The sequence below is a fragment of the Manis javanica genome, chromosome 2 (assembly GCF_040802235.1).
Source record: "Manis javanica isolate MJ-LG chromosome 2, MJ_LKY, whole genome shotgun sequence".
In the NCBI taxonomy this organism is placed as follows: Eukaryota; Metazoa; Chordata; class Mammalia; order Pholidota; family Manidae; genus Manis; species Manis javanica.
The window spans coordinates 34,673,289-34,697,762 of NC_133157.1; the positions used below are offsets into that span (position 1 = coordinate 34,673,289).

The window sequence follows — 24,474 nt, forward strand, 5'->3', positions numbered from 1 at the left end:
GGAATGAAATTAATGTGTACACATACCCAGTATATATATTACTGGGTCATATGTTAACTCCATGTTTATTCATTTGAGAAATTACCAGACTGTATTCCAAACTCATTACACCATTTTATAACCCCATCAACATTATATGACGGTTCCTGTTTTTCCACATCATCACCAACACTTCTTACTGTCTTTCACTTCTTACTGTCTTTTTTATTATGGTCATCCTAGTGGGTATAAAAGTGACATCTCACTGTGGTTTTGATTTGCATTTCTCTGATAGCTAATGATGCTGAGCATCTTTTCATGTGCTTTTTGGCTAAGTGTGCATCTTCTTTGAAGAAATGTCTATTCAGACTCTTTGCCCAATTTTAATTTTTTTGCCTTATACTGTTGAGTTGTAAGAGTCCTTTATATATTCTAATATAAGTTCCTTGTCACATATGTGCTTCTCAAATATTTTCTCAATTTGTGTCTTTTTCACCTTCTTGATGGTATCCTTTGAGGCATAGAAGTTTTTAATTTTGATGATGGTTGTTTATGTTTCTGGAGTAATATCTAAGAAACCATTGCCTATCCAAGGTCATAAAGATTTATACCTATAGCTTTTAGTGGGACTGATAAAAGTTTTTTAAATATTCAAAATCAAGAATAAAAATGAATCACTGAAGATGCCAAAGACATTATAAACATAAGACATACAAAAAAATTGTTAATAAATTTGAAAATTTAAATGATAAATTCCTAGAAAAAACACAAAAATAACAAAGAATTTAATATTCCTGTAACTAGTAAAACCAATTTAATAAACTAAAAACCTTCCCACAAAGAAAACTCCATTTGGCTTCATTAGTGAAAATTCCAGTCTTACAAATTCTTCCATAGAATTTAAAAAAGGAGTATATACTCCTCAACTTATTTTATGGGAAACATAATCTTGGTACAAAACCCAACAAAGACAGAGAAAGGAAATACAAAGTCATTCATGAATATAGTTGAAAAAACCCTGAGTGGGAGTAGGATGGAACAAACACATTCTTCCTGGCCTTTCCTACTGAATGCAGCAATAAAACCTAGCCAGAATGCATGGAGCACTATATAAGGACTCTGAAAAGTAGACAGTGGCAAGCAAATTGAGGAAAAGACCAAAATGTGCAGCACTGAAGGGGCAACGAATTCACCATTTTTTAATCCTCTAGTCCTCTTGCCACTTGGCCTCAAGAAATGGGCATGACTATGAAAATGTGTGGCAGAGTGGGCTAAGTAAACCTCTAGTTTTTTCGCTGGAGAACCAGAAAGAGGTACCCCAGGGAACTGAATACTAAAGGGAGATTTTCAAGAGAGAGGAGCTTGGGCAAGTGTTTATAAAGTTGTTTATAAACTCCTAATCTCAGCCCTGAGCTATACAGTTGATCTGGACTTACTCAACATATAAAAGACTTTGAGTACTGAATTTACCACCATTCAGGTTCCACACTGGCCACTCGGTGGCGCACACATGAGACAGCTCTGAATACCATTACACTCTTAGAAAATGGAAATGAAATTCTAACACAGCCCACAAAAGGTCTGTTGGAACTTATGGCCTGAACCTAGTTAGATCAACTTCATACTGATACAAAAATAATCAACATTCTTCATAGGATTTAACCAAGGGGTCAACATCTCACAGCATAATATTCAAAATGTTTAAGATACAATCTAGAATTACTTGGCATATGAATACTAAGGAAACTCTCAACTCACAAAAAGACAATACACGTAAATACCAAGATGACTCAGATATTGGAATTATCTGACAAAGACTTTAAAGTACCTACTATAAAAATTCCCTAACAATTATAAATACCCTTGGAATAAATGGAAAACAAGATGTTTCAGTAAGAAAATGGAAAGTATAAAGAAGAAAAAAATGAAAAAAATGAAAATTTTAGAACTGGAAAGTGAAAAAACAAAAACAAAAAACAAATGAAAAATCCCCTGGATATGGTCCAAAACAGAATGGAGATGACAGAAGGAAGAGTCAGTAAACATAAAGATTGATTAGTAGAAATTAGCCTAAACAACAGTGAGAGAAAAACAAAAACGAGAATAAAAACCTGAAAAGAGCCCCAGGGACATTGGAACAATATAAAAATGTCCAGCTTTTGTTACATCAGACTTACAGAAAGAAAGAAAGAGTGCAGAGCTGGAAAAATATTTGCAGTCATAGCAGCTGAAAACTTCCCAAATTTGGCATAAATCTAAATTCAAAAATTCAGTGAACCCCAGACAAGATAAAGCCAAAGAATGTATACCCATAAAAACCAAAATAAAACTGTGGAAAACTAAAGAAAATTAATTGCAGCCAGCCAGACAAAATTTCTGCCTGAAGTAGTAAAATGTTCATTTTAAATAGACTATGAAGTTCAGTACATATGTTGCAATCCCAAGAAGCACTAAAAACCTTTCACAAAGAAATATAGTCAAAACACAGTAAATTGAAATGGAATATTAAAAAATATTCAAATAACCCAAAAGAAGGCAGGAAAGAAAGCAGAAGAATGAAAGAGGGGAAAATGGAAAACAAATAATAAAATGGTAGACCTAAATCTAAACATATCAAAAATTGCACTACATGTTTCAAACACACCAATAAAAAAAAGAGAGGTTGTGAGAATGAATGACAAGACATGAACTAATTATGTACTGTCTACAAGAAACTCACTTCAAATATGATACAGTAATTTTTCCAAAAAATATACAGAAATGGTCAATAGACACATGAAAAGATGTCCAGCATCACTAATCACTAGGAAAATGCAAATACAAATCAATGAGGTATCACTTCACACTAGTCAGAATGGCCATTATCCAAAATATAAGAAATAACAAGTGTTGGCAAAGATGTGGAGAAATGGGAACCCGCCTATGCTGTTGGTGGGAGTGTAAATTGGCCCAGCCACAGTAGAAAACACTATGGAGGTTCCTCAAAAATCTAAAAATAGAAATACCATACAATAACCTAGTAATTCTACTTCTGGAAATTTACCTGAAGAAAACAATCAGTAATTTGAAAAAACACATGCATGCCTATGTTTACTGCAGCATTATTTACAGTAGCAAAGATACAGAAGCACCCAAGTGCCCACTGGAAGATAAATGTATAAAGATGGGGTATATATACACACACACAATGGAATATTACTCAGCCACTAAAAAGGAGGGATCTTGCCATTTGCCACAGCATGGATGGACCTAGAAGGTATTATGCCAAGTGAAATTTGGCAGGCAGAAAAAGACAAATACCATATGATACCATGTGGAATCTAAAAACAAAGCAAATGAAAAAGAAACAGACCCATAAATATAGACAACAGATTATTGGTTACCATGGAAGGAGGGAAAGGGATGGGTGAATTAGGTGAAGGGGATTAAAGAGGTACAAACTGCAAACTGTAAAATGACTTAGTCATAGGAATGGAAGCACATCATTGAGAACATAACCAATAATAGTGTAACATCTTAGTATGGTTTGGGGTAACTACACTGATCATGGCAAGCACTACATAATTATTGAGTCACTATGATGTACATCTGAAACCACTATAATATTGTATATCAATTTTATTCTGATAAGAAGAAAAACAAATATAATGACACAGATAGGTTAAAAGTAAAAGGACAGAAAAAGATATACCATACAAACACTAACAACAGACAAAGCAGATGCATAGTAAGGACAATTACAAGGGTAAAGGAGTATGTTACACAGTGATAACAATTCAGCAAGAAAACATTACAATTTACACAGTGATAATAACTCAGCAAAAAAACATTACAATCCTAAATGTGTACATAAGTAACAATGACCTCAAAATACAGGAAGCGAGAACTGGAAGAACTGAAAGGAGAAGCACACAAATCCACAATTATAGTTGGGAACCTCAATAATCCTCTCACAAAAACCTAGAGAACTGCAAGGTGTAGCACTCCAAAATCTTATGACTATAGACTATCTACGGTTAAAAGAACATATGGGATGTGAACAGATCCCAGAAATGGGCTGCTTTAATTTGTCTGATTTCTCTCAGATGGTTCAAGTACAGTTGGACAATATCCATCATATCATAGACAAATTTTCACAAATGCCTAGGGTGCCTAAATGGTTTTCTTGGCTTCACTGGAGATGGATGGTAATTATAGATTTGCTTTGTTTATGTCACCGTATTCCTATTATGTTAATATGTGTGTGCAAATTAGTTAGTAGTTTAAAACCTATACATACTTAAGGTACTCTACAAGAAGATATGTCAAAGAAATAATCAATCCTCCCATGTTTCCTTCCATATGCTACATCTGTAGCTTTTCTTCTTTCTTCCTAATTACAACCCTTAAATAGAATTCGTGCCTCATATCGAATTTACCGAGTATCATAATTCCTCCAGGTGGTAAAGATACCTCGAGACAAGTGCTGGGCATAGAAGCCACAGGGAATAAATCTGCAAAGAAGTAAAAAGCTAACCTTTTCAAACAATATGGCTTCTCTCTCACTTACCAACTTTACATTTCCCTGTATGGCCCCGGAAGATGACTGGTTAGCCAGAGACGGGTAAGATTCCTCAAGGGAGGAACAACCTAAGACAGGCACAGTCGCAGGGGGGCCATCAGGTGAGAATTTGGGGATCAACAGAGGTGAGGCTCAGAACCTCATCCCCCCTGCTTTGAGAGAAATCTTCTGCATCCGTGGATGTTTTGCTGCCCTTGTCTAGCCTGGATTAATACTTAGTCCATAGGCACACACCTGATCATCTGATCATCTACATTTGCCCTCTTACAGCACTAAACTATGTTTTCTACCTTTATCTTGCATCTATCTACCACTTCAGCATTTTATTTAAAATAAAAATAATAATAATAATAAAGGGAGAAATGTGGGATCAACATATAAATCAAGTACAAAAATCAAACGAATATTCATATTTGACCTGATTGTTTATAGTTTATAATGCGTGATCAAAACTGAAAGTTTCTGTGATGAATGCCCTTGTACTGTTCACCATGTAAGAATTTATTCACTATGTAAGAATTCGTTCACCATGTAAGAACTTGTTCGTTATGCTTCAGAAGATTGGAGACTGACGAGAATTAGACTTGAGATGGATTAATGATTGTACATTGAGCATTGACCCCCCTATACTGAATTTTATTGTTGTTAACAACCATTTGATCAATAAATATGAGAGATGCCCTCTCAAAAAAAAAAAAAAAAACCTAGAGAACTAGTAGAAAGCAAATTAACAAGGATATAGAAGGACTGAAGAAAGCCATCAACCAACTGGACCTGACATCAGTAGGACACTTTATCCAACAATAACCAAATACACATTTTTTTCAAGTGCATGTGGGACACTCACCAAGACAGATCATCCTGGGTCATAAAACAAACCTAAAATATAAACTAATTGCAGAAAAGTACAATGTATATGCTCTCTGACCATAATAGAATTAAAGTAGGTATCATGAGCAGAACGATATTAGGAAAATTCCAAACCTTTGAAAATTAAATAAAACACTTCTAAGTAATCCATGAGTCAAAGAGGAAGTCTTGAGGGAAACTTAAAATATTTTGAACTGAATGAATGAAAATACAAATCTAACATGTGGGATTCAGTCAAATCATTTTTAGGATAAAATTTATAGTATTGAATGTTTATATTAGAAAAGAAGAAAGGTTGCAAGTAAATAATCTAAGTTTCCACCTTAAGAAACTAGAAAAACAAGAGTGAAATAAACCCAAAGCAAGCAGAAGGAAATAAACAATAAAGAACATAACTCAATAAAATTGAAGAAAGTATAATAGAGAATATTAATGAAGTAAAAACTGGCTCTTTGAAAAAAATCAATAAAATAAAGCTCTAGCAAGATTGACAAGAAAGGAGAGAAGACACAAATTACAAACATCATGAAATGAATGACCCTGAAACATTCAAAGGATAACAAGAGATTATTATACACAACTGTATGCACACAGACTTGACAACTTGAAAGCCACAAACTACCAGAACTCACCAAAAATGAAATAGGTAATCTGAATAGTCCTATGACTATTTAAGAAATGAATTTGTAGTTAAACACACCCCCACCCCCTCCCAAAAAATCTCCAGGACCAAATAGTATTGCTGGCCAGCTCTACTAAATAGTTAAAGAAGTAACACCAATTCTACACAATGTCTCAAAAAAAAAGTGAGACAGCAGGGAGAACTTCCCAACTAATTTAAAGTGCAAGCATTACTCTGACACCAGAACTAGACAAAGGGAGTATAAAAAAGAAAGAGAGAAAGAAAGAAAACTATACATCAATATTCGCTAGGAATAGCAATGGAAAAAAACAAACCAGAATACAGATGGTCCTGTCTTATAATGGTCTGACTTATGATTTTTCAACCTTACACATTCAGAAATTTTCTACAACCAATAGAAACCATACTTTGGTTTTTGAATTTTCATCTTTTTCTGGGCTTGAAATATGTGATACGATCCTTTCTCATAATGCTAGTAGCACAGAGAGCAGCAGTGCCCACTCAGCACGTGATCCCAAGGGTAAACTACCAATACACTCACAACCATTCTGTATTCATACAATCATTCTGTTTTTCACTTTCAGTAACAGTATTTAATAAATTACTTTATCATAAAATAGGCTTTGTGTTAGACAATTTTGCCCAAGTATCCACCAATGTAAGTGTTCTGAGCATGTTTAAGATGGGCTGGGCTAAGCTATGATGTTCAGTAGGTCAGATGCATTAGATGCATTTTCAGCTTAAAATATTTTCAACTTACAATGGGTTTTTGGGGATCTAACCCCATCGTCAGTCAATGAAGTTCTGTGTTAGTAAACTGAATCCAGCAAGAAGAAAAAGAACAACATACCACGACAAAGTGAAGTTTATCCCAGAAAGCAAGGCTGGTTCAATTTTTGAAAAATAAATGAATGCAAACCACCACACTCACAATCTAATGAAGAAAAACCACACAACTAATTCATGAAGAAAAAAATTTGATAAAATTCAATATCCATAGTTCTGGAGGTGCTAGCCACAGCAATCAGACAAAACAAAGAAATACACAGCACCCAGATTGGTAAAGAAGAAGTCAAACTAAAAAAAAAAAAAAGAAGACAAACTGTCACTATTTGCAGATGACATGATATTGAAAACCCTAAAAAATACACTCTGAAACTACTAGAACTAATATCTGAATTCAGCAAAGTTGCAGGATACAAAATTAATACACAGAAATCTTGCTTTCCTATACACTAGCAATGAACTAGCAGAAAGAGAAATCAGGAAAACAGTTCCATTCACAATTGCATCACAAAGAATAAAATACCTAGGAATAAACCTAACCAAGGAAGTGAAAGACCTGTACCCTGGAAACTACAAGACACTCTTAAGAGAAAGTAAAGAGGACACTAACAAATGGAAACTCACCCCATGTTCTTGGCTAGGAAGAATTAATATTGTCAAAATGGCCATCCTGCCTAAAGCAAGATACAGATTCAATGCAATCTCTATCAAAATACCAACAGCATTTTTCAACAAACTGGAACAAATAGTTTTAAAATTCATATGGAACCACAAAAGACCCTGAATAGCCCAAGCAATCATGAGAAAGAAGAATAAAACAAGAAGGATCTCGCCTCCCAACTTCAAGTTCTACTACAAAGCCACAGTAATCAAGACAATTTGGTACTGGCACAAGAACAGACCCACAGACCAGTGGAACAGAATAGAGAGTTCAGATATTAACTCAAACATATATGGTCAATTAATATATGATAAAGGAGCCATGGATATACAATGTGGAAATGACAGCCTCTTCAACAGCTGGTTTTGGCAAAACTGGAGAGCTACATGTAAGAGAATGAAACTGGATCATTGTCTAACTCCATACACAAAAGTAAATTCGAAATGGATCAAAGACCTGAATGTAAGTCATGAAACCATAAAACTCTTTGAAGAAAACATAGGCAAAAATTTCTTGGACATAAACATGAGCACCTTCTTCATGAACACATCTCTTCAGGCAAGGGAAACAAAAGCAAAAATGAACAAGTGGGACTACATCAAGCTGAAAAGCTTCTGTACAGCAAAGGACACCATCAATAGAACAAAAAGACATCTTACAGTATGGGAGAATATATTCATAAATGACATATCTGATAAAGGGTTGACATCCAAAATATATAAAGAGCTCACACACCTCAACAAACAAAAAGCAAATAATCCAATTAAAAAATGGGCAGAGGATCTGAACAGACACTTCTCCAAAGAAGAAATCCAGATGACCAACAGGCACATGAAAAGATGCTCCACATCGCTAGTCATCAGAGAAATGCAAATTAAAACCACAATGATATGTCACCTCACACCAGTAAGGATGGCCACCATCCAAAAGACAAACAACAACAAATGTTGGTGAGGATGTGGAGAAAGGGGAACCCTCCTGCACTGCTGGTGGGAATGTAAAAATTAGTTCAATCATTGTGGAAAGCAGTGTAGAAGTTCCTCAAAAAACTCAAAATAGAAATACCATTTGACCCAGGAATTCCACTTCTAGGAATTTACCCTAAGAATGCAGGAGCCCAGTTTGAAAAAGACATATACACTCCTATGTTTATCGCAGCACTATTTACAATAGCCAAGAATTGGTAGCAACCTAAGTGTCCATCAGTAGATGAATGGATAAAGAAGATGTGGTACATATACACAATGGAATATTATTCAGCCATAAGAAGAAAACAAATCCTACCATTTGCAACAACATGGATGGAGCTAGAGGGTATTATGGTCAGTGAAATAAGCCAGGCAGAAAAAGACAAGTATCAAATGATTTCACTCATCTGTGGAGTATAAGAACAAAGAAAAAAGTGAAGGAACAAAACAGCAGCAGACTCACAGAACCCAAGAATGGACTAACAGCTACCAAAGGGAAAGGGACTGGGGAGGATGGGTGGGAAGGGAGGGATAAGGGAGGAAAAGGGACATTGTGATTAGCACATATAATGTAGCAGGTGAGGCGGGGCATGGGGAAGGCAGTACAGCACAGAGAAGACAAGTAGTGATTCTATAGCATCTTACTACGCTGATGGACAGTGACTGTAATGGGGTATGTGGTGGGGACTTGATGATGGGGGGAGTCTAGTACCCATAATGTTGCTCATGTGATTGCAGATTAATGATGCCAAAATAAAAAATAACAACAACAAAGAATGTAAGATAATGCTGCTGCTTTGAAAACAGTCTGGTAGTTCCTCAAATGGACAAATGTAGAGTCACCATATGATCCAACAATTCTACTACAAGTTATATACCCAGTAGAAATGAAAAATTCAAGAACACAAAAGCTTGTACACAAATGTTTGCATTATTCATAATAGTCAAGAAGTGTAAACATCCCAAATGCCCATCAATTAACTGATAAATGAATCAATACATGTGATATATCCATACAACGGAATATTTTTCAGTAATAAAAAGGAATGAAGTACTGGCCCATGCTACAACAAGGAAACTTGAAAACACTCTGAAAGAAACCAGGTAAAAGGTCACATATTATATGATTCCATTTATATTAAATGTCTAGAATAGGCTAATGCAGGAGAGAGAGACTAGATAAGTAGTCACCTAAGGCTGGGAAGATGAGGGGTTAGAGAGTGACAGCTAAGGGGTGTGATGATTCTTTTTCAGGTAATGAGAATGTTTGAAAATTGTGGTAATTGTTGCACAACACTTGTGAATATACTAAAGGTAATTGAATTTGTACTTTGATTGCACTGTATAGTATGTAAATTATATCCCAATAAAGATTTTCAAAATGCCATCATTTCATTTGCTACTTAAAATTTCTGAAAAACTGAACTTGGACCAAAATACTACAGCTTTTAACACCAGACTTCACACCTTACAGAAATACTGTATAGATAAGACAGAAAAATACGGCAAATTCTTCTTTGGATGTTGGTGTCTTGATGAAAGGAGGCTTCAGTGATGCTTCATTGATACCAGTTTATACCCCAAAGTGGCTTCCTGGGGTAGTGCATCCCAGGACGAGCTGCAAGGGGCAAAAGTTACTTTCTGTGTGTGTGTAAAGTGTTTGAAGGATAATTTTGAAAGGGAAGGTGGGAAAATAGAACTAGAATGAAATCACCACCACAGGTATATTCTCAGGTATATCGATTTGAAGAAAAAAGTCGACACTCTAGAAACCCAATTCCCTTAAAACTGTACATGTCTGAATTTCCCTTGAATCAGGCTTCCTGTGCCCAAGATTGAAGACCTGAGTTGTAGTTCAAAAACCTTGTCTTTCAAGACCATAATCTCTGCTCTGATTGCTAAAGCTTCCCTGGTAGCAAAAGCCAGGAATCTGACTCTGATTCCTACATTCAGCCGCGCCAGCCTCTTCAGTGGTAAGCTGCTTTTGCTTCTGCCTTATAGTCTAGTTTCAGTGTGGGAGAGGAAAGAGGGAGGGAGGGAAGGACCACAGGTGAAAATATCAAAGTATAATCCTACTATGCCAAGGAGCTCCCATTTCGCAGTCCCCTAGTGATTCAGTGGCAGGCAGGAGTGGCTGATACTACCCAGTACTGCAAGGGGAAGGAACATGACTGAGAAAAAGGACAAAGGGGACAGTGTTGTCAGGAGACAGCTCAGTGGCATGGGGGGAATAGATGGTTAGAGACTGATCTGGAAGTGAAAGATGGAGGCAGAGACCATTGACAACATTTAGGAAGCTCAACTGAAGAAAGAGATGGGCCCATAGCTGGAGGTAGGCCTCAGAGCTCAGGAGAGCTTGTTTTCAGAACAGGAGAAACTTGAGAATATTTATGGGCTGAAGAGCAGAGATCAGGAAGGAGATGTGGCCAGAGAGGGAATGTAGGAGCCTGAGAAGTTATGAAGTGACTGAATGGAGAGATGGGAGGGGTCAGCTTTGATTCATGGAATCATCCTCTGAGATGCAGAAAAGCAGCAGAAATCTGGAGAGACTTTTGGTGAACATGGGATTGTTCATGGATCTCGAGTCATCTGACCTTTATTTCTCTAGAGAGCTGGCAGCACAATGAGAGTTAAGTGGCTTGAGAAAGAGGGGAGAGAAGGAGAAGGTTGGAGAATCAGCTGTGGGGAATGGCATCTGGAGTCGGGAAGAGGGGACTCAGTGGTCAGTGCAGCCTGGTCGGTGGAGGTGGGGCAGCCGCGCTTAGAGGCATGAATCTGACCCTGTTCTTCTAGCTAGGGGATGGCAGTGAGGTGAGCAGAGGCAGGGGTGGCCCAGGGCTGGAGCAGTGAGAAGTGTGGGAGAAGTTCCAGGGCAGAGAGGGTCAGCTGTGAAATCCAAGGTCCTTCCTTGCCTGGAAGGAGGAGAGTAAGACCTGGGCAGTAGGGTAGGCTCTGAAGACAGAAGTCACTCAACAGAGAGGTCATGGAGACGAGGCTGAGCAGGCTGAGCAGGACTGGGAGGGGGTGGGGAGTGGAGCAGATCTGAACTGTGAGACTATCTAAAATATGCTGCACTGTCTAATACACGAGCCACTAGCCTCCTGGGGCCTTGTGTGTGTGTTTAGTACAAATTGAGTGTGCTGTAAGTGTAAAATACACACCAAACACCAAACTTAGCATGAAAATAAATATCTCATTAATAAATGTTTACATTGCTTACTTAAGTGATATTTTGGATAAATTGTGTTAAATCAAATATATTATTTAAATTAACTTCAGTTATTTTTACTTTAATGTGGGTACTATAACATTTTTAATTACATCTGTGGCTTACATTGTATTCCTGTTGCATAGCACTGGTATAGATAATCCTTCCTGGAGCATGGCTTGTCTGTGTCAAGACTGTGGCCCCATCACCTCCGACAAGGAGCTACAGAGAGAGGTCTCTGTGAATGGTGTGTGTGTATGCGTGCATGTGTATGAGAACTGATGAGTGGATGAGTAAGTAAACTCATGAATGAATAAGTCAATGGATAAATAGCATTATATATGGTTTTTAAGGACTTGCTCAGTTTCTTCTAAATTGTTGAAGATTATACATAGGTACACAAATAAATGGAAGGGAAACAGAGGTAGTTAAAATCGGGGAAAGCTCACCAAGGCTGTGAGTTAGGGAGTCTCAGGGAGCATTTTATTGGAATTTACTTAATATAAGGGCGCAAGAACCTGGACCCTTGCCCCACATCCAGGCTTAGCTGACCACTGAGTCCCTTGACTCCAGATGCCACCCACCACAGCTGATGCTCCAACCGTCTCTGGTGTTTAATGTGTAAACTAGGCACAGTAAGAAATTAATAGTAACCAAAAGTCAAACAGAACAAGTACAACAACACAGTGTAGCAAGTGTGAATGTGGTCTCTGTATCTCTCTCAAAGTATCTTCTTGTACTGTACTCATCCTTCTTCTTGTGATGATGTGAGATGATAAAATGCCTACATGATGAGATGAAGTGAAGTGAATGACGTAGGCACTGTGATACAGTAGCATACATTAACCTTCTGAAGACTCATCAGGAGGAGGATCATCTGCTTCCGGACCAAGGCTGACAGTAGGTAACTGAAACCTCTCATAAGGGGCAACTCCCTTTACTGACCTCTCTTCACTCCAGACCTTCAGACATTTATATTCCCAGAGAAAGTTCTCAATGAACCCTGCTTACTGGGTTGCTTAGTAACGTCCCACCTTTACCATAAAATGAGACACAAACACATCATACCAGCCTAGTCTGACGTGTACATAAATACAGCAGTCTAGTAGCCCTGCCTCTGGCCTTCCCTCTGCCCTCATCCCTGAGCCCTGCCCACACCACTTTCACCTGCCAGTGGGCATGAGGCTCTTCCCCAGACCTGCTGTGGGCTCTCTCCTCCCTTTCCAGGAGGACCAGTGAGTGCTGGAGGAGTCTGAGGCTTCGTACTCTAAGCAAGTGCTTTACCTGTTAGTTTAGCCAGTGTCAGCGAGTGACCATAGGAAAGATAAGACAGGGGGCTTCCCAGATACCACCTTGGCCAGTGCTCAGATGTCTCCATCCCACCCATGAGGATTCCTTTCCAGCTTCTGTTTGGATCCCTCTAGTCACCGAGGACCCCTGAATGTCCACCCACTGGGAGCATCCTTAGCCTGGATCACCACCTTCAGGAAAAAGAGACTAGAACACTAAGAAGGAAACAACAGGCCATCTTCCTTTCTCTCTCATTAAATTGTGAATAATAAAGCATTTGCTTATTCTCCCACTTAAAAAGTTGTTTAACGCCTTTGAAGAATCTTGCAAGGTAGCTTGGCTAGACAGCAGGCAGGACAGTCTAGTGCCTCTGGTGGGGGGGCCAGGGTCTTCCACTTGCCTGTGTTTTGGTCCAGCAAGTAGGCGTTGGGATTAATGATGTAGTCCTTCGTCTGCGCATCTCTGGCTGTGGTGACACCCCCACATACAAACACTCTGCTGTCACCAATGGAGCAGATAGCATGGGACACATCCAAGGGGCAGTTGTTGGGCAAGAGTGGCACAGAGGTGGTCATCTTGCTGGCCTTTACCTTCTGCAGGTTGATTTCCACACTTTGCTGATGGCTGTGCACACAGAGGATGTTGTCGTCATGGAAAGAGAGCAGGGGCTGGTGGCTGAAGTCAATGGGGAAGGTGATACACTGGGCTACATCACCAGTTATGGTGTCAAAACAGTCCACCACTCCAACCCGGGAGATGTAGCCCTTCACCAAGCACCGTCCAGTGACAATGTACAGGTTCCTGTCACCTTTGGTGATCACCGCTGTGGCATCCATAGGGATGCTCATCTTTCCCACCAGGCACCAGGCCTCCTTGTGCTCATCATAGCGATAGATGTTGGAGACATACCGCCTTGGGGCAATGCTCCCACCCACCGAGTAAACTGTCCCCCTGCAGGTCACCATGGTGTGGAAGACAAGCCCAATGGGTAGGTCAGGCAACTTGGTCCAGGAGTTGTCATCCATGTCATACCGCCAGGCTGTCTTCAGCCCTGAAATCTGCTCAGTGGTGCCACCAGAAATGTAGATGAAGCGACCAGCACAGGTGGCACTAAGTGCTGCTGCCCGATAGGGCATCTCTGAGAGCTTCAACCACAGGTTCTCCTGGATTATATAGGCAAACATTCCATCATTGAACTTGCCATGGGCCTTCTGGCCACCAAGGATGACCACCGAATCAATCAGGGCTCCTTTCCGCTGGTAGCCCAGCAAACTGCATGGCCTCTCCTGCTTCCGGTCCATGAGAACACTCTCAATCAGGGTTCCATGGGATGAGCTGTTCTCTATGCCCATCAGCTTGTTGCTAGCAAACATCAGCATCTTATTGGAGACAGCATTAAGATTAATGTAATTAAAGAACTTCTTGAAATACTTTTCCCGCTCATCCTTCTGGAAGTACACCCAATTGATGAGTGCACTGAGAGCCTGGTCCTCATTGAGCACATGCAAATTTTCATCTTGGAGCAGGCGGCCAAAGATGACAGGTGGACAGTGCATGAAATGCATGGAGCCCTCAGGACTAGCCCAGTAATGGAAATTATCGCGAATACCAGAGTAGGCCAAGTCTGATACCTGTTTGAGCTCAAACAACTCAGCCAAGAAGAGGTAGCGCAAGCAACTGGCGTGGCGGATGGTCTTCATCAGGAAGTCATTGCAGTGGATTCGAAGTCGCGGTGTGTTAAAATACTGGGCCCCGCGAAGGAGCTCCTCCACGTTCTGCTCTGAGATGACCACCTTGCCGCTGTAGAAGTAGTCCAGGAGCTGGTCCACTGTGGTTGGACTCAGGTAGTTGGGGTTAATGGTGATAAAGAGCTCATCAGTGGTCTTCATGACATTGCTGGAGATGAGGCTCTTCATCAGTGGAGAGACAGCAGCCAGCACATTGCGATGTGCAAAGAAGACATGATGGTCCACAGTCAGGGCCATGTCCCAGTACTCTCTGTGTTTCCTCTGTTTGTTCAAGTTCTGCAGCACAAAACTGTTGTAGTTTTTCTCAGCGAATTCTAATTTCATGGTGCCTCTTGCTGACTGAGGCAGAAGATCAGAAGCAAGTACTGGAGAACATATTTTCTCAGGCCTTCGGGATTCTGACTGATGACTGTTTCAAGAGCAGTTGATCAGAGAGGCATGGAGTGGGAGAGAGGGTGATGTCATAGAATGAATGAGGTCATCACAGTGCAGTCCTCCCTGAAGCCCTTCTCAGAGGTACAGGGCCTCCCTTCTCTTGACTCTAACCTGCCAAGGCCAGATACCCTGCCAGGACCTACATCCCAGGGCCCAGAAGAAAATTCAGAGATGGGTTGCAACTACCACCTGGGGCTTTCAAATCTCAATTCAAGGCTTCTGGAATGTCAGAGCCAGTTTGGGCTGGGGTGGTTTAGAGAGGGTTAAGAGGAGGCTGAGGGAAGGGAAGAAATTATTAGATCATCTAGAAGAATCCTCCCCTTGTACAGGAGGGAAACTGAGGCCTAGAGAAGAGAAGGGATTGGCCCAAGATCCCACAGCCATTTGGAAGCAGAGCAGGGTCTGGAATACAAGCCTTCTGTAACTCTGTGTTTTTCACCCTTCCAGGAAGCTCCTGATTACTCAGCTTTCCTCAATTTCTGATTCTCAGGCCTCAGATATCCTTCTCTGCAAAGGCTCCTGATCATCAGAGAAAAAAGGCTCTGTCCTTTGCAGCCATGGACACAATTCAACTTTAAAATAGAGTGGTGAATAATCAAAAGACATAGAGTCACTGAATGGATAAAAAAAACAAGACCCGTCTATATGCTGCCTATAAAAGACTCACTTCAAACCCAAAGGCATACACAGACTAAAAGAGAAAGGATGGAAAAAGATATTTCATGCAACTAATAGGGAGAAAAAAGCAGGAGTTGCAGTACTTGTATCAGACAAAATAGACTTCAAAACAAAGTAAGTAACAAGAGACAAAGAAGAACATTACATAATGATTAATGATAAAGGGGTCAATCGAACAAGAGAATATAACCATTATAAAAATCTATGCACACAACACAGGAACACCTACATATGTGAAACAAATACTAACAGAATTATAGGGGGAAATAGATTGCAATGTATTCATTTTAGGAGACTTCAACACACCACTCACTCCAAAGGACAGATCAACCAGATAGAAAATAAGTAAGGAGACAGAGGCACTGAACAACACACTAGAACAGATGGAACTAACAGACATCTACAGAACACTCTACCCAAAAGCAGCAGGATAAAAATCCTTCTCAAGTGCATGTGGAACATTTTCCAGAATAGAACACATACTAGGCCACAAAAAGAGCCTCAGTAAATTGAAAAAGATTGAAATTCTACCAACCAACTTCTCAGACCACAAAGATATAAAACTAAAAATAAATTGTACAAAGAAAACAAAAAGGCTCACAAACACATGGAGGCTTAACAACATGCTCCTAAATAATCAATGGATCAATGACTAAACTAAAATAGAGATGAAGGAATATATGGAGACCAATGACAACAACAGCACAAAGCCCCAACTACTGTGGGACGCAGCGAAGGCAGTTCTAAGAGGAAAGTATACAGCAATCCAGGCCTATTTAAAGAAGGAAGAACAATCCAAATGAATAGTCTAAAGTCAAAATTATTGAAACTGGAAAAAGAAGAACAAATGAGGCCCAAAGTCAGCAGAAGGAAGACATAATAAAGATCAGAGAAGATAGAAATAAAATTGAGATGAGTAAAACAATAGAAAAAGTCAATGAAACCAAGACATGGTTCTTTGAGAAAATAAACAAAATAGATAAGCCCCTAGCCAGACTTATGAAGAGAAAAAGAGAATCTACACACATAAACAGAATCAGAAATGAGACAGGAAAAATCATGACGGACCCCACAGAAATAGAAAGAATTATTAGAGAATACTATGAAAACCTATATGCTAACAAGCTGGAAAACCTAGAAGAAATGGCCAACTTCCTAGAAAAATACAACCTTCCAAGACTGGCCAAGGAAGAAACACAAAATTTAAACAAACCAATTATGAGCAAAGTAATTGAAGTAGTAATCAAAAAACTACCCACGAACAAACCCCCCAGGCCAGATGGATTTACCTCAGAATTTTATCAGACATACAGAGAAGACATAATACCCATTCTCCTTGAAGTTTTCCAAAAAATAGAAGAGGAGGGAATACTTCCAAACTCATTCTGTGAAGCCAGCATCACTCTAATACCAAAACCAGGCAAAGACCTGACCAAAAAAGAAAATTACACACCAATATCTCTGATGAACATAGATGCAAAAATACTCAAAAAAATATTAGCAAACCAAATTCAAAAATACATCAAGAGGATCATACACCATGATCAAGTGGGATACATCTCAGGGATGGAAGGATGGTACTACATTCGAAAACCCATCAACATCATCCACCACATGAACAAAAAGAAGGACAAAAACCACACGATCATCTCCATAGATGCTGAAAAAACATTTGACAAAATTCAACATCCATTTATGATAAAAACTCTCAACAAAATGGGTATACAGGGCAAGTACCTCAACATAATAAAGGCCATATACGACAAACCCACAGCCAACATCAAACTTAACAGCGAGAAGCTGAAAGGTTTTCCTCTGAGATTGGGAACAAGACAGGGATGCCCACTCTCCCCACTGTTATTCAACATAGTACTGGAGGTCCTAGCCACGGCAATTAGACAAAACAAAGAAATACAAGGAATCCAGACTGGTAAAGAAGAAGTCAAATGGTCACTATTTGCAGATGACATGATATTGTACATAAAAAACCCTAAAGACTCCACTTCAAAACTACAAGAACTGATAATGGAATTCAGCAAAGTTGCAGGATACAAAATTAACACACAGAAATCTGTGGCTTTCCTATACACTAACAATGAACCAATCCAAAGAGAAATCAGGAAAACAATTCCATTCACAATTGCATCAAAAAGAATAAAATACTTAGGAATAAACCTAACCAATGAAGTGAAAGACCTATACCCTGAAAACTACAAGACACTCTTAAGAGAAATTAAAGAGGACACTAACAAATGGAAACTCATTCCATGCTCTTGGCTAGGAAGAATTAATATAGTCAAATGGCCACCCTGCCCAAAGCAATATACAGATTTGATGCAATCCCTATCAAATTAACAACAACATTCTTCAATGAACTGGAACAAATAGTTCAAAAATTCATACAGAAACACCAAAGACCCCGAATAGCCAAAGCAATCCTGAGAAGGAAGAATAAAGTGGGGCAGGGGGATCTCACTCCCCAACCAAGCTCTACTACAAAGCCACAGTAATCAAGACAATTTGGTACTGGCACAAGAACAGAGCCACAGACCAGTGGAGCAGAATAGAGAGTTCAGATATTAACTCAAACATATATGGCCAACTAATATATGGTAAAGGAGCCATGGACATACAATGGGGAAATTACAGTCTCTTCAACAGATAGTGCTGGCAAAACTAGACAGCTACATGTAAGAGAATGAAACTGGATCACTGTCTTAGCCCATACACAAAAGTAAATTCAAAATGGATCAAAGACCAGAATGTAAGTCATGAAACCATAAAACTCTTAGAAAAAAACATAGGCAAAAATCTCTTGGACATAAACATGAGTGACTTCCTCATGAACATTTCTCCCCAGGCAAGGGAAACAAAAACAAAAATGAACGAGTGGGACTATATCAAGCTGAAAAGCTTCTGTACAGCAAAGGACACTATCAATAGAACAAAAAGACATCCTACAGTAGGGGAGAATGTATTCATAAATGACATATCCGATAAAGGGTTGACATCCAAAATATATAAAGAGCTCATGCACCTCAACAAACAAAAAGCAAATAATCCAATTAAAAAATGGGCAGAGGATCTGAACAGACAGTTCTCCAAAGAAGAAATTCAGATGGCCAACAGACACATGAAAAGATGCTCCACATCGCTAATCAGCATAGAAATGCAAATTAAAACCACAATGATCACCTCACACCAGTAAGGATGGCCACCATCCAAAAGACAAACAACAACAAATGTTGGTGAGGATGCAGAGAAAGGGGAACCCTCCTACACTGCTGGTGGGAATGTAAATTAGTTCAACCATTGTGGAAAGCAGTATGGAGGTTCCTCAGAATGCTCAAAATAGAAATTCCATTTGACCCAGGAATTCCACTTCTAGGAATTTACCCTAAGAATGCAGCATCCCAGTTTGAAAAAGACATATGTACCCCTATGTTTACTGCAGCACTATCTACAGTAGCCAAGATATGTAAACAAAGTAAGTGTCCATCAGTAGATGAATGGATAAAGCAGAGGTGGTACATATACACAATGGATACTATTCAGCCATAAGAAAGAAACAAATATAAACCATTTGCAACAACATGGATGGAGCTAGAAGGTATTATGCTCAGTGAAATAAGCCAGATGGAAAAAGACAAGTATCAAATGATTTCACTCATATGCGGAGTATAAGAACAAAGAAAAAGGTGAAGGAACAAAATAGCTGCAGACTCAGAGAACCCAAGAATGGACTAACAAGTTACCAAAGGGAAAGGGACTGGGGATGATGTGTGGTAAGGGAGGGATAAGGGGGAAAAGGGAGCATTACTATTAGCACACATAATGTGGGAGGTGGCTTGGGGAGGACTGTACAACACAGAGAAGACAAGTAGTGATTCTACAGCCTCTTAATATGCTTATGGACAGTAACTGTAATGGGGTATGTAGGGGGGACTTGGTGATGGGGGGAGTCTAGTAAACATAATGTTCCTCATGTAATTGTAGATTAATGATACCAGAAAAAAAGGCCATCGTGCCTAAAGCATTCTATAGATTCAATGCATTCACTATCAAAATACCAACAGCATTCTTCAACAAACTAGAGCAAATAGTTCTAAAATTCATATGGAACCACAAAAGACCCTGGATAGCCAAAGCAATCCTGAGAAGGAAGAACAAAGCAGGGGGGATTTCACTTCCCAACTTCAAGCTCTACTACAAAGCCACAGTAATCAAGACAATTTGGTACAGGCACAAGAACAGACCCATAGACCAATGGAAGAGAGTATAGAGCCCAGATACAAACCCAATAATATATGGTCAATTAATATATGATAAAGGGGCCATGGACATACAATGGGGAAATGACAGCCTCTTCAACAACTGGTGTTGGCAAAACTGGACAGCTACATATAAAAGAATGAAACTGTATTATTGTCTAACCCCATACACAAAAGTAAACTCAAAATGGACCAAAGACCTGAATGTAAGTCATGAAACCATAAAATTCTTAGAACAGAACATAGGCAAAAATCTCTTGAATATAAACAATAGCAAGTTTTTCCTGGATACATCCCCTCAGGCAAGGGAAACAAAAGCAAAAATGAACAAATTGGAGTACATCAAGCTAAAAAGCTTCTGCATAGCAAAGGTCACCATCAGCAGAACAAAAAAGGCATCCTACAGGATGTGAGAAAATATTTGTAAATGACATTTCTGAAAAGGGATTAACATCCAAAATATATAAAGAACTCACATGCCTCAACACCCAAAGGCAAATAACCCTATTAAAAAATGGGCGGAGGACACAGAGAAGACAAGTAGTGATTCTATAGCATCTTACTATGCTGATGGACAGTGACTGTAATGGGGTTTGTGGGGGGGGACTTGATAATAGGGGTAGTATAGTAACCATAATGTTGTTCATGTAACTGTACATTAATGACAGCAAAAAAAAAAGAGAGAGAAGTGGGCAGAGGATCTGAACAGACACTTCTCCAAGGAAGAAATTCATATGGTCAACAGGCACATGAAAAGATGCTCAACATCACTAATTATCAGGGAAATGCAAATTAAAAACACAATTAGTTATCACCTCACACCAGTTAGGATGGCCAACATAGAAAAGACTAGGAACAACAATGGTGGTAAGGATGCGGAGAAAGGAGAACCCTCCTACATTGCTGGTGGGAATGTAAATTAGTTCAACCATTGTGGAAAGCAGTATGGAGGTTCCTCAAAACACTCAAAATAGAAATACTATTTGACCCAGGAATTCCACTCCTAGGAATTTACCCAAAGAAAACAAGTTCTCAGATTCAAAATGACATATGCACCCCTATGTTTATTGCAGCACTGTCTACAATAGCCAAGATATGTAAACAAAGTAAGTGTCCATCAGTAGATGAATGGATAAAGCAGAGGTGGTACATATACACAATGGATACTATTCAGCCATAAGAAAGAAACAAATCCTACTATTTGCAACGACATGGATGGAGCTAGAGGATATTATGCCCACTGAAATAAGTCAGGCAGAGAAAGACCAGTACCAAATGATTTCCCTCATTTGTGGAGTATAACAACAAAGCAAAACTGAAGGAACAAAACAGCAGCCGACTCACAGACTCCAAGAAGGGACTAGGGTTACCAAAGGGGAGGAGTGAGGGCGGGAGGGAGAAGGGGATTGTGGGATATCATGGTTGGTGCACGTGGTGGGGGGGGTGCTCAAGGGGAAGACAGTGTAGCTCAGAGAAGCAGGGACTCTGTGGCATCTTACTACACTGATGGACAGTGAGTGCAATGGGGTAAGGGGGGTGGACTCGATAATAAGGGTGAATGTAGTAACCACATGGTTTTTCTTGTGAAACCTTCATAAGAGTGCATATAAATAATACCTTAATTTAAAAAAAGTGGTAGAGGTCACTCATTAGAGCAGGGAGACAACATTTAGCCACACATGGGATGGGGATGGTCTCTGAAGCCGGGATTATTTCAGTTCCACGGCAAACAGGGACATTCTCCACATTTCTAAGTCTCTAGTCGTAAAATGCTGGGAACTCTGGTGCGTTGGTGGTCTCCATCAAGTGTGGACTCGGAGTGAGTAGCTCAGACTCTACACCTCAGTTTCTCATCTGTGAGATGGGAGTGACAGTGCCTGCTTCACAGATTTTAAGAGTTTAAATGAGAAAATGACTAGAGAGCGTTAAGCACAGTGTTTGGCTATTAGCAAACATTCAATAAATGCTAGTGGCCGTTACGTTATTAATATTATATCAGTTCGTACAGAGCCGACGTTCTTGGTGGCTAACTTGATAATTACTTGTCGTGGTCCTTGGTAGTGGGCGGTGCGGGGAGAGCGGAGCCTTCGGGCGGACGCCGCGAGCCTCCTCCGGCCACACGGTGGAGCCGGAGGGTCGGGCGGAAGCGCCCGCTCGGGGCCCCGCCCCGCCCGGCCCGCCCGGCCCCGCCCGGCCCCGCCGAGGAGAGACCCGGGGTTTCCCCTCCTGAGCCGGCTCCCACGCACATGCGGGCCCGGGGCAGAGGCGGCAGCTTTGGGGCGTCCGCCGCGACCCTGGGTTCAACTGGCAGGGTTTGCTACGATCGCCACAAACACACCTGTGCCCAGTACAGATTGTGGCGTCACCCCTCAGTGCCCCGCCGGCAGACCTGCTCGGGCAGGCGCGGGGTCCTGGAGTTAACGTGGCGCGCCCGTAGGGCTGCTGCCAGTGCCAGGAAAGGGAAAAGGGCCAGCCCGAGCCCCCACCGGACTAGCCTTTAGCGGTTTCCGGGAAGCAGCGCAACACGCAGGACCTCGCTGCATTTGGTCGGATGGTGCAGAGCGCACCAGGGCTCAGGCTTCGGGCCCCCATCTTCTCCAGCCTGGGCCCCAAGCCCCACCCCGGACCCTCAGGTCGTCCTTAGCGCCCCTACTAGGGAAACGGCGCCACCCGAAGCCTGCCAGTTCTCTCCCTCACTGGCTTAGTCAAGTTCTCATTATTCCTTTTCTTCTTCATCCTTTCATTTCAGGGCTGGCCGTTCCTTTATTTGGGGATTTGGTAAATTGAACATTACTTAAAAGTACCTACCTTTTAATGCTGAATTTGTTCACGGTGATGCCTAATGGGATAGAAGCACTCAGTCTCTTGAGATACTTGTCTGCGCAAGGCTAAAAACTTATGTTTTCATCTTGGGAAGAAGGCTTAGATTCCAGCCCCTCCGCCACAGACCAGCTATGCGGCTTAGGTGAGTTCCTCTCTGAGCGTCCTTTCCACGGGATATTAAACTCAAGTACTTCCCCGGCCCTGATCTCGCGAGAGGTGGCAGCGACTGGGCCAAAGATGAGATCTCTTGCTGCTGTCGCCGGACACGTTCTCATTCTCATTGGCACCTGGCATCCGGGTCATCCCTTAGGAGAAGCTAGCAGACTGCACCTCCTGGGGCATCTCTACCAGGAGTAGAGGATGGTGGGCCAGACCCTGCTGCTTCACTTGCTCTGCCTTGGGAGCATTTTGGTGGAAGAAGTGGCTGTGCCCCTTCACTTTTGTTTCAGGTCTCAGAACACCAGGGGAGGAAGTTTGAACAGATTCTAACATCTAGTTAAGAACGTTGAACCTAGAGCTTGTCAGGGAGGCCTGAGAGGATCCAATAGGCCTAATGTGTCAGACCTTGTACAGCTGGACAAACTGAGGCCCAGACTGGGGGGAACAGGCTTGTTCAACTCAGAGTGCCCAGAGTCAGGGCTTGGGGCCAGAGTGCCTGACTCCTTTCTGTTTTCTGGCTACATAGGTGAGCTGGCAGTCTGGCTTATCCTGCTCTTGTTCAGCTTGTGGGAGTTGCCATCTTTATGAAATTCATTTAAGAAGTAAGATTAGTGCCCACCTGCTTAGTTAGCTTTGTTGTCTAGCTTTTCTTCGGCCTGGAAAACCCCCCTGATCAGCCTTTTCCTTACTGTAGCCAACTGAGGAAATACTCCAACCTTTGGAGGCTGGCCACATGCCAGTGTCTACACCACCTGGTGTTTGTGTTTGTATTGGGTGGAGGGTGTCCCTAGGAGCCACCAGGAAGTTCACTGACTGGTCATGGAGTCCCATCTTGCTCATGGTGGCTTCCCAGGTATGGCCAGAAAAGGATGTCAGCCCAGTTCCCTCAGCTGGGTTTCTTTACATCATCCATCCTCAGCTTTCTGCCCAGCTCAGTATTTTCTGTTTATGGAGACTCCCTAAGGGGACCCCTAATATTCTATATTTTGGGGACCATCAGTTGATAAACCAATTTGTTGGGGAGCCCTGAAGAAAATGAGGGCCGTTTTACAGGCACACGGATTTGGCCTGGAATTAGAAAGCTCAGCAACAGTCTCAGAATCTCCACCTCTTTTGTACTGCTGACACCTGGCTTTCTCACTTCTATATATTTATAACTCAGAACTTGGTTTGCATATAGCTTTGGTTTACGTGGCCAGACTCAATGGCATTCTAATTTTAAAAGTCCCATGGGTAAATGCATAACATATTTCTTAACTCAAATTCCTGATCCATGCCAGCTCAGGGATTGGCTGCCCTTGGATCACAAGCCCACTATCCAATCAGCTGTGTGGTGGTAGGTCACATGGATGAAACATGGCTGTCTTAGGAACACAATCTACAGACAAGAGTTT

At 40.8% G+C, this 24,474-nt stretch overlaps 1 protein-coding gene across 1 annotated transcript; it reads right to left on the reverse strand.

The window, feature by feature from the left end:
- Nucleotides 1-4,691: 4,691 nt before the first annotated feature.
- CCIN (calicin) lies at nucleotides 4,692-24,469 on the reverse strand. The gene is made up of 2 exons (XM_017673658.3): nucleotides 22,907-24,469; nucleotides 4,692-15,123 (listed from the first exon to the last, which is right to left on the reverse strand). Exon 2 carries the CDS (start codon nucleotides 15,036-15,038, stop codon nucleotides 13,272-13,274), a length of 1,767 nt encoding a protein of 588 aa, XP_017529147.1. The 5' UTR covers nucleotides 15,039-15,123; nucleotides 22,907-24,469; the 3' UTR covers nucleotides 4,692-13,271.
- Between the last annotated feature and the right edge of the window lie 5 nt (nucleotides 24,470-24,474).